The sequence below is a fragment of the Pogona vitticeps genome, chromosome 1 (assembly GCF_051106095.1).
Source record: "Pogona vitticeps strain Pit_001003342236 chromosome 1, PviZW2.1, whole genome shotgun sequence".
In the NCBI taxonomy this organism is placed as follows: Eukaryota; Metazoa; Chordata; class Lepidosauria; order Squamata; family Agamidae; genus Pogona; species Pogona vitticeps.
In genome coordinates, this window is record NC_135783.1 from 341,972,732 (window position 1) to 341,988,256 (window position 15,525).

General features: G+C 41.7%; 1 protein-coding gene across 1 annotated transcript in view; it reads left to right on the forward strand.

Moving 5' to 3' along the window:
* The window catches only part of ASPG (asparaginase), a 55,478-nt gene that overhangs the window by 19,310 nt on the left and 20,643 nt on the right, over positions 1 to 15,525 (forward strand). Inside the window, 8 exon segments of the mRNA XM_078383830.1 lie at positions 5,059 to 5,142; positions 6,737 to 6,863; positions 7,517 to 7,629; positions 8,488 to 8,673; positions 9,747 to 9,860; positions 11,914 to 12,033; positions 12,387 to 12,470; positions 13,739 to 13,902. Coding sequence (XP_078239956.1) covers positions 5,059 to 5,142; positions 6,737 to 6,863; positions 7,517 to 7,629; positions 8,488 to 8,673; positions 9,747 to 9,860; positions 11,914 to 12,033; positions 12,387 to 12,470; positions 13,739 to 13,902 — 992 coding nt within the window.

A 15,525-nucleotide genomic window follows, 5' to 3' on the forward strand; every position in this document is an offset into this window, starting at 1 on the left:
ATAAAGTTAAATGTTAGTCACCTGAACTGTGTGATTTTGCCAGCAACTGTAATTCAAATAAATTCATAGAAATTATGTTACATAAATTGCAGTGCTTTGTTACTTGATATAAAAGATATTTACTGGTAAATAATTATCACTTTATAATATTGTTATATTGATAATACTATTGGCTAGTCCTAGTACATGTTATCTGTTATATATTAAGAATAAGTACAATAGTCCTAGTGCATATTAACAGTGTGAATGTCTGAATCCATATCACTATCAGTCTGCATATGATGATCCCTAACTGACTCTTAAGTGATACTAACCGTCTTTTGGCTGACATTTCCTTTCATAGCTTGACCATAGATAGAATCTGATTCGTTAAATACATTCTGTGAAAATACAGTGGTGTCCCGCTAGACGCTTACCCCGCATGACGACGAAATCACTTGACGATGACTTTTTTGCGGTCGCTATAGCAATCGCAAAATGATGTTTCCTATGGTGGATTTTCGTTTAACAACGATTAGGTCTGTGCTTCGTGAACCAATTGTTCGCAAGACAACGATTTAAAACAGCTGATTGGCGGTTCGCAAAATGGCTCCCTGTTGTTTTCCGGACCAATTTTCACAAGACAGCGATCGCAAAATGGCCACCCTATGGAAGATCTTCGCAGGACGATCAGGTATTTCCCCCATTGTAACACATTAATCGGTTTCCAATGCATTCTAATTGTTTTTTCCGCATGACCAAAATTTCGCTGTACAGCAATTTTAAAGGAACAGATTATCGTCATCATGTGGGGCACCACTGTCTTGCTTCTGCTCTTAGCAAGCACATTATAAATATTCATATACAAAAAATATATATTCTCCTTCTGTTACTACTACTATTAGGGTAGAAAAGATCTATGTTTCTCCTCATTAAACACAAAAAATGCTGTACAAATGGATTTATTGGGAAGAAATCTGCCAGTGCTTTTCAAACTTACTGAAATGTGGTTATCCTTGATCAGATTACCATAAAATCAGTCCATGACTACAGCTGTGTAATGGATCATATGTTTTAATGCTTTTCTCTGGCTACTTCAAGTGGCAACTAGTGGTGTTCTGTTTTCTCTTTTACGTCTGTTCTGCAGCTTAGTTTTTCTGGGTAGCAGTCTGCCCTTGTTAATCTGTTTTCTTCCACAACTAGCTGGATCAACTGGTCTGAGCAAGGTATATCGTTCAACTATGATTCTCTCTCCAAATTTAAATCAGTTCTGTGGTTGTGTTGTATTATCATCCTATCACAGGCAACCAAAGAGATGGCAGACTGCTTCAAAACCCATTTGGAGGAGTTGATGCCAGCCATCGAGGAAAAGAGGAGAGCTCTTTGTTGTTGTTTAGTCGTTAAGTCATGTCCATCATGACGCCATGGACCAGAGCACGCCAGGCCCTCCTGTCTTCCACTGCCTCCCAGAGTTGAGTCAAATTCATGTTGGTCGCTTCGGTAACACTGTCCAACCATCTCGTCCTTTGTCGTCCCCTTCTCCTCTTGCCCTCACACTTTCCCAACATCAGGGTGTTTTCCAGGGAGTCTTCTCTTCTCATGAGATGGCCAAAGTATTGGAGCCTCAGCATCAGAATCTGTCCTTCCAGTGAGCACTCAGTGTTGATTTCCTTTAGAATGGATAGATTTGTTCTCTTTGCAGTCGAGGAGACTCTCAAGAATCTCCTCCAGCACCACAATTTAAAAGCATCAATTCTTCGGACGTCAGCCTTCTTTATGGTCCAGCTCTCACTTCCATACATCACTAGTGGAAAAACCATAGCTTTGACTATGCAGACCTTTGTCGGCAAGGTGAGGTCTCTGCTTTTTAAGATGCTGTCGAGGTTTGTCATCTGTGGTATACTCCAAAGAGAATGTAGTAACCATCAAATGCCTGCCTGTCTTGAAAGAGTTGGACAGCAAACCAACTTTAGCAGAAATAAAATTGGCCTTGGATTCCCTCGCCTCTGGCAAGGAATCTGGGAAGGAGAACATCCCTGCTGAAGTGCTGAAGTCCTGTAAAGAGATCATCACCACCAAACTGTATGAAATATTTAGTCTTTCCTGGAGGGAAGGTGGAGTACCACAGGACATGAAGGGTACAAACATCGTCACATTGCACAAGAACAAAGGAGACAGGGGTGACTGCAATAACTACCGTGGCATCTCTCTTCTCAGCATTGTAGGGAAGCTGCTTGCCCGTGTTGTGCTGAAGAGATGCCAGGTCCTTGCAGACAGAGTCTATCCAGAATCACAGTGTGGATTTTGAGCTAATAGATCCAGACATAGTATTCTCCCTAAGACAGTTGCAGGAGAAATGTAGAGAACAACGACAGCCGCTCTTTGTGGCCATCATAGATCTCACAAAGGCCTTTGGTTTGGTTAACAGGGATGGCCTTTTTAAAATCCTTCCCTAGATTGGATGTCCACCTCGACTCCTTAACATCATCAGGTCCTTTCATGAGGAAATGAAGGGCACCATAGTTTTTGATGGCTCAACATCAGATCCCTTTGATATGCAAAGCGGAGTGAAACAGGGCTGTCTCCTTGCACTGACCCTGTTTGGAATCTCTTTTGCTATCATGCTAAAGCACGCTTTTGGAACTGCAACAGAAGGTGTCTATCTCCGGACTAGATCAGATGGAAGGCTCTTTAATCTCTCTAGATTGAGAGCAAGGACCAAAGTCCAGGTGAAATGCATGCGGGACTTCCTCTTCGCTGATGATGCAGCTGTTGTTGCCCACTCTGCTGAAGACCTCCAACAACTCATGAACCGTTTCAGCAAGGCCTGCCAAGACTTTGGATTAACAATCAGCCTGAAGAAAACACAAGTCATGGGCCAGGGCGTGGACTCACCTCTCTCTTTTACCATCTCCACACTAGAATCAGAGGTTGTTCATGATTTTGTGTACCTTGGCTCTGCGATCTCTGACACTCTCTCCCTATATGTCCAGCCAGATAAACACAGTGGCAAAGCAGCTACTATGTTCCCTACTCACAAAGAAGCCATGATATCTGAGTGTTCAGTCTGAAGGCAGGCGGTGCAGCATGGCCTCTTGAAGAGACCCTTGTCCAGCAGACCGAAGCAAAGAGGCAGTCCCGAAACCAGCAAAATCAGGGAGCTGAACAGGGGACAGATTGTATTTGTCTTCAGTGTGGAAGGGATGGTCACTCTCGAATTGGCCTCCTCAGTCACACTAGATGCTGTTCCAAGTCCTCGATTCAGAGCACGTTACCCTAATCTCTCAAGACTGAAGGATGCCTAATCTAACAGGAAATGGATTTTGTTCAAAGTAGAAACTGGAAGGCCATAAGTACTTGTAGTAATCAGTAGGTGTCCAATACAAGGTAATGTGTATTCATTCATTGCCTGGAATTCTATTGCTAATTTACAGTGTCATAAGGGAAATTGCAAAAGAGCAGCAGAAAAAAATCCACTCATAAGATTCCTGCAAAGGGAGGGAAAAACATCATAGGACTAATTTGTAAAGCTGATGTAACTCATGCTTTCCTAACTGCAATCCTTTTGCCCCCACCGTCTGCATTCGTAATGATTTATCAGTAATGATGATGAATATTTCTTGCACATGCACAGGCCAGTCACTTTTCTTATTGCAAACTCAAGAGAAAACAGGAGTTTTGCAGAGAGAAATAAGTTACTCTGAATTCATGGAATACTCAAGGAAACATGCTGAGTCTTTAAGGGTTACAAATACTGAAAAGACCCTGTAGCGTTACAAAAATGTTTATTATTCTGAATATTATACAATTTATTTACTCTCCCATCCATCCACAAAAATTGTTCTTACTGGCCCTATTTTATCACAACCCTACACTGTGACTTACTTTGTACATAAATCTGGCACTAGCTTCCACGATAATGGAGGTAGGTTCTCCTGTTCATTCAAAATATGTTAAAAACATCTAAATAGGCTATTATTAGGTCATGTGATAGGGTTGCTAGGGGAGACATGGGAGATTCTGGTCCTGTCCAGATTGGCCATTTTGGTGTGGGCTGGATTGGGCAAGAAAGGGTCAGTTGAGGTTGGACGATGGAGTGCTATGCCATTTGGTTCACTCCTCCTGTACAAATAACAAATGACTATTTGCAGCCCAATCAACTATCAATAAAGCCCTTCCCATGATTGTATGCAGAGGGTCAGGGGAAGTGAAACTATTTTTAAAATGTCTGCTAGATCATCGCTGATGCAATAAATGACTTTGTTTAAATTTTTAAAAATTATTTGCCTTTCTCTGTATTGCCAGTTAAGAAATTGCCCACAGCCATGATTTCAATCAGCAAATAATTTTTAAAAAATTTAAGTTAAGTTATTCATCACCTCAGCAAGGATCTAGCAGATGTAAAATCTAGCAGATGATCAGGGGAAGGGTTAAAGTTCCAATATCCTGAAAAACTTTGTAAGCTGCTTCAGAATACTGGAAATTGACACTGAAAGGAGCTACAAGGTTGTAGTTTAGTCTGTTTGAAGTGACCACTGTTGCTGGGAATGGATTGAACTAGAGCCTTCCAACCCATATCAAAATAATAATAAAAAAACATAATAGGGGTTCAAAACGATGTGGGTTGGAACAAGTTAGTTCACTCCAACAACATTTACATGTGGATTCCAGAAAAACAAGTAGACCAGCCTGACCCATCAGTGCACCAAACAGTGGAACACATGCCAGTATGGACTTCCTCTTTGTCTGTCTGCACGAGGAGGGACTTTGAACAGAATTTTACAGGGTTCCAGATGATATTGTATAATTTTAATTATTGTGAGCTGCCTTGGGTCCCCTATGGGCAGAAAGGTAGGTAGGAAGCAAGCAAGCAAGCCAACAAGCAAATAAATAAAGTATTCCATTTGTAATTGTCCCTCTCTCTCAATATTCTTCTTTCTTTCCTTTTTCTTTTTAACCACAAACATTCTATTAAGCTTAAAAAAGTGCAACATCTGTTTTGTATCTTGGATAATAAGTAGGGAGCTTTTTTGGAAAGCTTCCTAAATCCACACATGACTGCCATCTTTTCTTTCCTAGGTGCCTATTTATGAACTGAGGAACGACGGACGTTCTAACCTGCTGGGAGCACTGCTGATTGCTGGACAGTTTGTCATTCCTGAGGTCTGGCAGTCAGGATTCATTTGCTGAATTGTGTAGGGTGGGTGTTGAGCCACGAGTGCTTCTGCAGTGGGTTCTGGCCAATCAGGGGTGCATGTCTGCTCAGCGTATCCTGAGCCACAAACTTAGCAACCCTGTTCATCCATTGGGATGTTCATTGTCTCAACAAACCATTCTCAGTCCCTTTTTTGGGCCGTGGCCCTTTTAGGAGACCTCAGGTTCCAGCTTCCCCTGTCAAACAAGGATGCCACACAAACAGATATCTTTTAGAAATGTCTCGCATTTTTCAGTCTGTGGCCCCTTTCAAATGTGCCAGGACACCACCACCCCCAGGCAAACATATGGCCCTCATTGAGAATGGTTGGGCCCTCAACCACTTAAAAGTGGGGTCTACTGAGTTCAGTAGAAATTGCTGTTGTGTGAGTTATAGCCTTAGTGCTGCCATATATTAGTGGAAGAAACAGTAGATTACACCACCTTACTGGCAGAAAATAACATTAATTTGAAACAACTACAGCTGAAGTCAAAAGAAGAACATTTAAAACAGGATTGCAGGTGCAGAAGACAGAAATAATGATTACATAAGAATTACATAGCTTTAATGTTGACCTTTAAGACATTGAAATATCTTGGTTTAGTCCCCACTGAAAATTAAGCCAAGAGATCTGCTTAATGTATTCACAAAGGCTTTCGCCACTGGGATCTAATGGTTGTTGTGAGTTTTTCGGGCTCTTTGGCTGTGTTCTGAAGGTTGTTCTTCCTAATGTTTGGCCAGTGTCTGTGGCCGGTATCTTCAGAGGACAGCACTCGGTGCTCTGGTGTAGTTTGCTTGGGAGTGTAGTATTTATGGCTGTGAGATAGGCTTTTGCCCTAATCAGGAGATGGGTGATTAGTGTGTCTTGTTGTGGGTGTATTGTTACGATAAGGAGAAGAGATTGTGTCACTGTGATTGATGGGTGTCATTAGCTGGTCTTTTGTATGTAGTGATCCCCGGTCCTTGTGGCACAGGGAAGCCATTGAAACCCACAAGCACCAGCAGAACTTCAACAGAAAAGAGGAAAGTTTGAAACTCAACAAAACTGGGCCTCCAGCTCTGAAAAATGCAGTGTGCAAAAGGTCAACGACCTCTACCCAGCCACAGATAATCTGAATCTGTGACAGATAATCTCTTATGTTACAAATTCATGTTATAAATTCACACCACTATTTACATATAATACAGATATCTCCATGCATCTAAGGAAATGGCCTGTATCTTGCTACAAAAATAATGTGGCTACCCAGTGGAAATGGCTACAATGGAAGGTATCTTGCAGCACTGCCTCTAGTCAAAGACTAGAGCTAAGAAAAGTTACTTTTTTGGACAACAACTTCCAGAATCCCTCAGCTGGCATGGCTGGCTAGGAGAGACGTCTGGCTATTATAGCCATAAGTACTTTTTCTTGGCTATTTGTAATTATTTTAACAGATAATTAAAATTACATATATTTGTGTTTTTGACAATATTTGATTAATTGATTGAAGAAATTGAGCTGTTTTGTTTTGGGTTGATTGTGTGGCAACCCTTACCAGATGTGGTTTATGGTTCACCTTATAGGTATGCCTCTATTTTCACCATAAATTGTACAGGGGAAATAGAGTGACGAAAGTGGATACAGGAAGCTTTGATGCGTTCTCCTCACCTAATCTGCCCCCCCTTGCAAATGCAGAGGTGGATATAAAAAGTAAGTAACAACAAAGATGCCATCTCTTCCAGCCACTGAATATAATGGCCAATATGGTTATAATTGATTTTTTTAACCTAGTGTGACACCTAGATTTAATCCTCTTTTGTTGATACAAGAGAGGTATCTTATTCCATGTTTTTCTGCTGTGAGTCTACAAATGAGTTCAGCATATTTCAGCTTGGGATAGATCTTCAGAGAGTCATATGTTGCAATGGATAAAGCTAAAAGGATCCAAGGCAGACTTTTATCTACAGAGGGAGGAAACACTATAAATTGCTACATTCGACAGTCTCATGGTGAATTTGCACATTCCAACTGGCCTTGTTGATCATCTGTTTTCAAGAGCCGTAAGCATACATCTGGACCAATTTTTAGATTGCCTGTCTTATCCCCAAATTTCATGCCATCTCTGATTAATGAACAGTACTGGGAAATTCAAAATATCACCTTGTTTATAACTTGTTGGTAAACCCATAAAGATATTAACTCAAAGCAGAACATGGCAATGGATGTTGTCGCAGCTATAAGGAAGCATTTTACTTCTTGAACTAATTTAGTGTGTAGTGTTGATCTGGGTTGTGGAAATGTCTCTTTTGCCAAACTTGTAATATTTCCTTTTTCTTCGTCTGTGCTGGTTTTCTTTCCCAAAGTCGACTGGGGCATTGTATGGCGGGCCACCACTACGAAGAAGTTTAATGTTCACACTGATATGAACAGGAATGTGGGTTTGCTGAGGCTCTTCCCATGAATTACGGCTACTACTGTAAGTGCCCTTGAAATAAGATCAAGGCTAGGAACAATAAAACAACCAGCATAGAGTCTGGAAGCGATGAGTTACTAGTAACTTACACATGTTACTTTTAGGGGTAACAAGCATGTTACGGGATTCCATTTCAAAAGTAATATAACCAGTAGGAGTGATTTGTAGTTATTTTATTGGCACAAATCTTATTTTCCAGTTTCTTTGAAAAATCCCTTTATTGTAATTTAAATTGTTGTGCTCATAACCAACATACTACCTTTGAACAATTAATTGCATCTTTTGGATTCAATGGTGAACAATGTCAACTGTTTGTCCATTTATTTTTTTATACGGATAGATTTTTCTCTCCCCTCCTCCCTCCCCCAATATTATCTTCATAGATCCTGGAATCTTTGTCCTTGCCTGTTATTTCCACACTGAGCCTCATGCTTCCCTAAAACCAGGCTTTCTGAAGGATTTAAATCTTAATCTCGGTTAAAGAACTCATTGAGAACAGCTATAGTTCAGTGGCTTAGGTATCTGGCTTTGCAGCCAGAGTCTGGGATTTTAATTTCCCACTGTGCCTTCTGGGAGTAGAGCCAACCTGTGTGGCTTTGGGCAAGCTGCACAGTCCCGGGGTGCCCCCCCCCCACTTCAGAAGAAAGGAATGGTAAACCACTGCTTATTCTCTATCTGGAAAATCCTGAAAAGGATCTCTGTAATTGACTTGTTGGCATTGATGATGATTATATTAAGCATATAAAATGATGGATAAGGGACCTTTATGACTGATGATTCCTCTTCTAAGTTTCAAAATCATGGTGCCATGATTTAATGTAAATATCACACCATGGATTCTTTATATCATCCTCTCAACAGGTAAGGGCGTTTCTCCAGCATCCAATGGAAGGGATAGTACTAGAGACCTATGGATGTGGCAACGCTCCAAACAACCGCCCTGATTTGCTGGAAGAGTTGAGGCAAGCAACAGAACGGAACGTGGTGATCCTAAACTGCACCCAATGTTTGCGAGGGTCGGTGGCTCCCACCTATGCAACTGGACAGGTGATGGAATTGATGAAGTGAACACACAGACACTTCTAATCATAACCCTTCAGCCTCAGCTTGTTTTCTGTATTAATAATCTGAGACGGAAAATTATAATAACAGTAGCATATATGCCTGTTTCTATAGATATAGCAAATAAGCAAGTCACAATATAGCAACATGAAGTTTAAATAAATTCCACACCCAAATGAACAGTAAGGAACACCATATAACGAGAACCTGTATATTGATCCATAATCAGTTGCTTATCTGTTGTACAATGCTCTAGTGCAGCGGTTCCCAATCTTGGGTCCCCAGATGTTCATGGACTACCTCTTCCAGAAATCCTGGCCAGCACAGCTTGAAGGGGAATACTTCTGGAAATTTTAGTCTAAGAACATCTGGGGACCCAAGGTTTAGAACCACTGCTCTAGAGTATTACATGTGAGGTATTTTTACATCATAGATCAGAGCAAATGGAACTTTCAAAAGCAATCTTTGATACGGAACCATCTTGAACATTGAAACTTAGATCTGTGGAACTCCATGCCACAAGGATATTTTCCAGCTGTAAGATCTCTAATTGCTGCCACCAAAAATTGGTCCTTTGATCCCTTTTAGAAACCTGCTAACCCGGTTCTGATGTCACAGACAAACAAGAGATGGCGGGGGGAGGAAATCATTCTTAATTCATGCAGCTCCAAATTATCGTTTAAAGTATGACAGTGCATTCCCTTTGGTAAATAATTTCCTAAATAAATAGGTCAATTTTGTTTATCCTGTCTCTAGTGGCAATGTCCATTCCATGCCTACACCATGGAAACCAGAATGTCTTTGTAAATAGGATAAAGAGCTCATTTTTTGGCAGTGATTGCAAATGTTATTATTGAGATGGCTTTGTGGCAGGTTGTTTTCTAGTCCCACATCTCAAGGTTTTACAAATGGAAAAGGTGGGTAAAAAGCCATGGGTCTTCCACATTTTGTGACACAAATGCTGGGGTATACTCTGTCTGAGTTTTGTCCCAATCCTTTTGCAGTCAGTTTAGATTAATGGCATCCAGTATTTTACCATGCAGATTTGTTACCTGCAGGACCTCACTCATGTTGGAGTAATTTCAGGAGGAGACATGACACCAGAAGCAGCCTTAGCAAAACTCTCCTATGTGCTGGGCAAAAGGCATCTTACCTGGAAAGAAAAGAAGCAGGTAAAGCATGCCTTGTGAGTTCAGATTACAGCTCTTTTCCTTTTACAGACAAGCTGCTGTGTATCAAGTTATTTACTCCCCTTTGATGTCCTAGAAGCACACTGTGTCCATTATCTCCAGCCAGTAGGAAGGATCAGTATTTATTGTCCAGTGCATCTGGGAGGAACCATGTCAGGGATAGGCTAGTCTGAGGATTATATAAAAGTCAGAATAGAACAGGGTGGAATGCAGACTTCTTAATCAAAAAGAATGCCAGAAATAGTAGGATGTAATAGACAAATATCACAACACTACAGTACTACTTTTTCATTAAACCTTCACGGCCCCAACCCCTGCTGGAAATGAACACAGTGGCCCAGAATGGCAACTTTGAATACGATACTCAAAACAAACCCATGGCACTTGAGTGACTAGATGAGACAAACGCAGCAAGCCACAAATCATCCTCAGGAACAGCATTCCGGTACCTGTTCTGCATAGAAAAATATATTGTGAAAAGCCCTGGAACAATAACTTTTTCGTAGGACAGTCCAATTATTTTTTTTTTAAAAAAATTCAACCTTCCCATCTAAGTACAGTGGTGCCCCACATAGCGACGATAATCCGTGCAGTAAAAATCGTCGCTATGCGGATTTGTCGCTATGCAAAAAAAGCCCACAGGAATGCATTAAAACCTATTTAATGCGTTCCTATGGGCAAAAAACTCACCTTTAAGCGAAAATCCTCCATATGGCCGCCATTTTTGCTGCCCGGTAAGCGAGGAATCAGCGCAAAAACACAGCGGGTGGCCATTTTTATTACCCGGCAGCCATTTTGGAACCGCCAATCAGCTGTTGGGAAATCATCGTTATGCGAAAATCGGTAAGCGAAACAGCTTACCGATCATCGCAAAGCGATATTTTCCCATTAAAAACATTGCAATACGATCGCAAAATGATCGCAAAAACTTAATCCCTATGTGGATTTGTCGTTAAACGGGGCGCCCGTTAAGCGAGGCACCACTGTAGATGGGACCAATGCAAGCAGCCCCCAATCTCTCGCAGGAACAACAATCCAGTACCTGTTCTGGACAGAAAAATCAATATTGCAAAAACACCAGCTGGTGACTTCTGAGTAGGAAAGCTCAAACAAATTCACCTGCCTCATTTGACTAGAGGAAACTGATGTAACCAGCCCAAAACACCCACAGGAGCAATATTTCAGTATCTACCCCACTTAATGGGAGTGGACTTGTGCAGCAAGTCAAAAAACAGATCCAGGGGCCACATTCCAGTACCTGTTTCCATCAGAAAATCTGTGTTGCTCAAAATAGCCCAGAACATGTGTCCCAGCAGGCTAGAGGGGAATGATGTAGAAATGAACAAAATATCATCAGGAAGCATGCTCCAGGACCCGTTACAGGCAGGAAACCAACATTATGCAAGACAGGCCAGAATGGCATGCCAAAATCCACCTGTCCTATTGCAGTAGAGTGAACAGATGCAACCAGCCACAACATAGCTTCAGGAATTGCATTCCAGGGCCTGCTCTGGGTCTACGTTTCACGTTTTTGAAAAGGCCCATGAACAACAGCTTCTGGGCTGGTGACAGCAACCAATTCAGCAGTTCACATTGGACTGGATGGGAATAATACATTAAACCACTGGCCTTCCACAGGAACCACATTCTACACATAGGTTGTGCCTGTAGGCTTTCTGCCAGCCTTCCCAGGCCCATCATGTGGGCTGAGGCTGGAGAAGAAAAGACCGAGAGGGCATGCACTGCCATTCTGTGGGTTCAAGCACTTTACGATGCATCTCATTTGTCTTCTGCAAAGGCTGATTTTCATTGAACTATCCTATTCAGCAGCTGTTCTGGGCTGATCTTTGCAATATCAATTTCTTTGCCCAGAAGAGGTACTGGAATGTTGTTCCCGGGACATTTGGGGACTGGTTGTATCCGTCTCCTCTAGATGGATGGGATGGGTGAATTTTACTAGGCTGCCCTACTCTTGATTATATATTTTTTTCCAGTGAAATTTTCTCAGTTTGACCTTTTTTTTCCCCATCCCCAGATGCTGTGTGATAATCTGAGAGGAGAAATGTCTTCTATGTTCACAGGAACCCACAGTTCTTTAAAGAACAGCACATTTGTTAAAGTGATGACCAAATTTATAAGTCTTAACTGCAAAGAGGTAAATAGATAACACAAATGTATGCAAGTCTAAACCTAAGCTTGGATACTTGGTTGTTCTGTTGCACTATTATAATCACAGTGAAGCTGAGAGCTGTATATTTTCCAGATTTTTATCATTTCTTTATTTTTGGAGCCTCACTCATTTGTATAATTATGCTATAGAAACATAATATCTCAACCTATCTCCACATTTATACACTATTGCATTAATTTAAGAAATGTCTCTTTGTCTGTGTCACACATTATTTATATACCTTGGATCCCTGCTTTGAAAGAAATGAGGGACAGGAATGAATGCATGAATGAATGAATAGCAATCTATAGTAAAAAAAACTTTTTCTTGCTGTACAGGAACTTGGAGCTTTGATTCCATCATTGGCTTGTGCTGCTGCTAAATCTGGTGACTTGGATGTATTGAAAACCATTGAAGAAGTGGTAAATACAAGCAGTTGACGCTCAATGAGAACGATTAATAACATTTAGGCTTGTCTTTCTGTATTGGCTGGGCTGGAAGACTTGAACCACATATTTGGCCTTGGATAGGGCTCAACAGCAACTTCTATCTCTTTTCTTCATACAAAGCTACAATCATTTAGCCAAAACCAGTCTGCTCCAGCTATCCCCAGCATGGTATCCTTCAAGCAGTTGTGCTTCAACTTTAGTTGTCCCCCAGCTGGCAAAGATGATGGGACTTACAGTTCAGCAGATCTGGGGGATGTGTGCTAGATTAGATGAACGCTTGCTGCAATTTGTAGCTGCTCTCAATGGCTCAAAACAGAGATCTTGACCAGTACTATTGAAATGACTTTATCCCTGGAGGTGTGAGCTGAAATGTGAACAGTTATGTCCATCTGACCAGCCAGATAGAGAGGACAACCCAGGGAATAGATGGAAAACCAGAGAAGAATTGTGGAAGGTAGACTCCAATCTTGGAGGAAGACGAAAGTCTGGAAAGTGCTTCTCTGGGTTTGGCTATCTCAGAATATTAAGTTCTGATTCTGTCTGAGTTGAGCCTGTATATTTGTAAATCAAAACTGGATGTAGGCCTCTGGTGGCTTCCAGTTTCTTTTTTCATAAATATTTTTTGGGTTTTTTTGGGGGGGGCTGGTCTGTGCCACTCCCACAGAATCCCGAGGGCAGGAAATTGTCCTTGGGATGTAATAACGGTGCCCCCCTGCCCTGAAATGTCTCACTGTTCAAGAATAACAACATTTTAACTCAAGTTGTCCATGTGATATCATCAAAGATATCATCTTAGAAAACATGGAGTTAAGGCCATGTGAATAAACATCACCTTGTTATAACGAGAGTCACAGTGATGAAACAGTAGAGACATGGGATTCCATCATATCGTTAAGACAAATGCATACGCTATATCTTTTTTCTTTCAGTGTTATCCCTGCAAGTGTGCAAATCTTTCAGAACTACCTATTTAACTTAGTAAGGCATGAAAGAAAGCTGTGATGTCTCTCAATTGACTAGTTGCAAAAGGACAGCAAACAAATTAGCTGACTGGATATTGTTGGAATAAATAGTGTTTTTCCCCCTTAGAGGAGTCCTGTTTTAGAGAAGGAGTTAGTATCTTGTAAATGAGGCCCTAATAAGGAAGTACTGAGAATCACCATCATTCCTGGTAATATTTAGTTGGCACATCAGATTGCTGTTTTCAGTAGCAATCAGAGCATGTACTTCTCTTTTTTCAGGGTGGAAAATTAAGTTGTGAAGATTATGATGGGCGGACCCCACTTCATGTTGCATCATGTGAAGGGCACGTTCGGCTAACTGAATACCTTCTGAAAAGTGGGGCGAGTGTTTATGCTAAAGACAGATACGGTGCCTCTCCACTGATGAATGCCATAGAGTTCAGGTAGGAAAAGAGGGAAAGATAGTCAGTGTTATCCTTTTAAGTGGTGCTTTTAAAAATATCATTTGGGGCCATTTCCTTATTTTTGGCTATTTTGCTAGTTGTTGGCTATATTCCACAGACTTAGTTGCACCAGCAGGATTTCAACTATTAAGTCTTTTTGAAAAAATCTAAGTCTTAAAAAAAAGCTACAAAGATAGCATGAACAACTGTCCCTGTCTGTTCCATCATCCTTTCTTTGCCTTGTAGTGCAGCAAAGGGGAGGGGGGGTTGGCCATGGAAGCAGCAACCATATTGCCATCTTCCTTGCTCACCTGTGTTCTCTTTCTGGATGATGCAGAGGTGATGGTTCACCCCAAGTGTCTCATGTCCCAGGTGGAAGAGTCCTCTCTGGATGAAGAATCAGATTTCCCAGCAGCATCCTCGGGAGGGAGCGCAGCAGGCCCACACCTTCTAGCTGAGGTATCTGAGGAAAAGCCACCCAAAAGCCCCAGCAAGGGGAGGCACTTAAAAAGACAGGCCAGAATGGCTCTGCTTAGAAGATGGGCTGTAACTGGTGATTCCTTGGGAGTGAGAACTCACTGATCTCCCACAACTATGATGGGGCCGTCTATGGGCAGCATTGTGTAAGGATGCTGGCTGGTCTTGCTGAAGACGGCATGGCCACTTCCTTGCATTTTCTTGGCTTCCTGCATTTCAGAATTCCTCCCATGTTTGGTTTTCCTGGTATCTCACTTTGATTTGATTAATAGCTGCACATATGATTTCCTTATACTTGATTCACAAGCTGGTGGGACCTGCTATGTAATGACCCCAGCTGAGTTCCTTGAAGGCCTTTGTTGTCTGCTTGACCCTGACATCTATCTGGACATTATGTTTTTGGAGGTGACCCGGTGCAACCCTTCTTACATTGAAGATGCATGTGTTTGCATGGAAACAAGTAGACAAGGAGAGAGGAGAACTTCCTAAGGTTTCTTTGGCTACCCTTTACCTACTCTGATATCTACCTGCCTTCCTTCAACGAGGACTTATAAGTTTTCGGCTGCTAATGTCACTTCCTTTGTTGTCAGCCATCTCCTTCTTGATCCTTTCTGAAAGAGGACAGAGGAGACATCTTGACTTTATTTCTGAGCGTAGAGGCGGGTAGGCATCTTTCCCTGTATTATGGCCTTAGTGTGCTAGAATTAGGATTTCTGTTATCTTTCATATCTCAGTGCAATAATCCTCAGTTGCTCCTACCAGCCTGACTCAGGACTGTCTAAGACCTCGCCTGGCACTTCTTGCCAGGAACTAAGACACCAGAGATCTGAACACTTCCTGTGAAGACATCCAGACAGACAAAGAAAACTAACGTGATTACTCACCACAGATGGCTGACGACTGGAGTGTGGAGGGCATGTGTCCATCCAAAATTTTAACTTGCTTTACAAGCTGCCCCACCTCTCTTCCTTCAGCAACAAGAGTTAGGCAAATAGTTCTGCTTTTGGTTTTCACTTGCTTTCTCTTTCTGGAACACTCTCCCTGCTTGGGCACCTTCTCACTTTGGGTGGTCCAGTGGGAATAACTAGGGACAATGGGGCTGTTACATACAGCACTGATGTTACCTGTCTGTCATGGGTTTGGAGG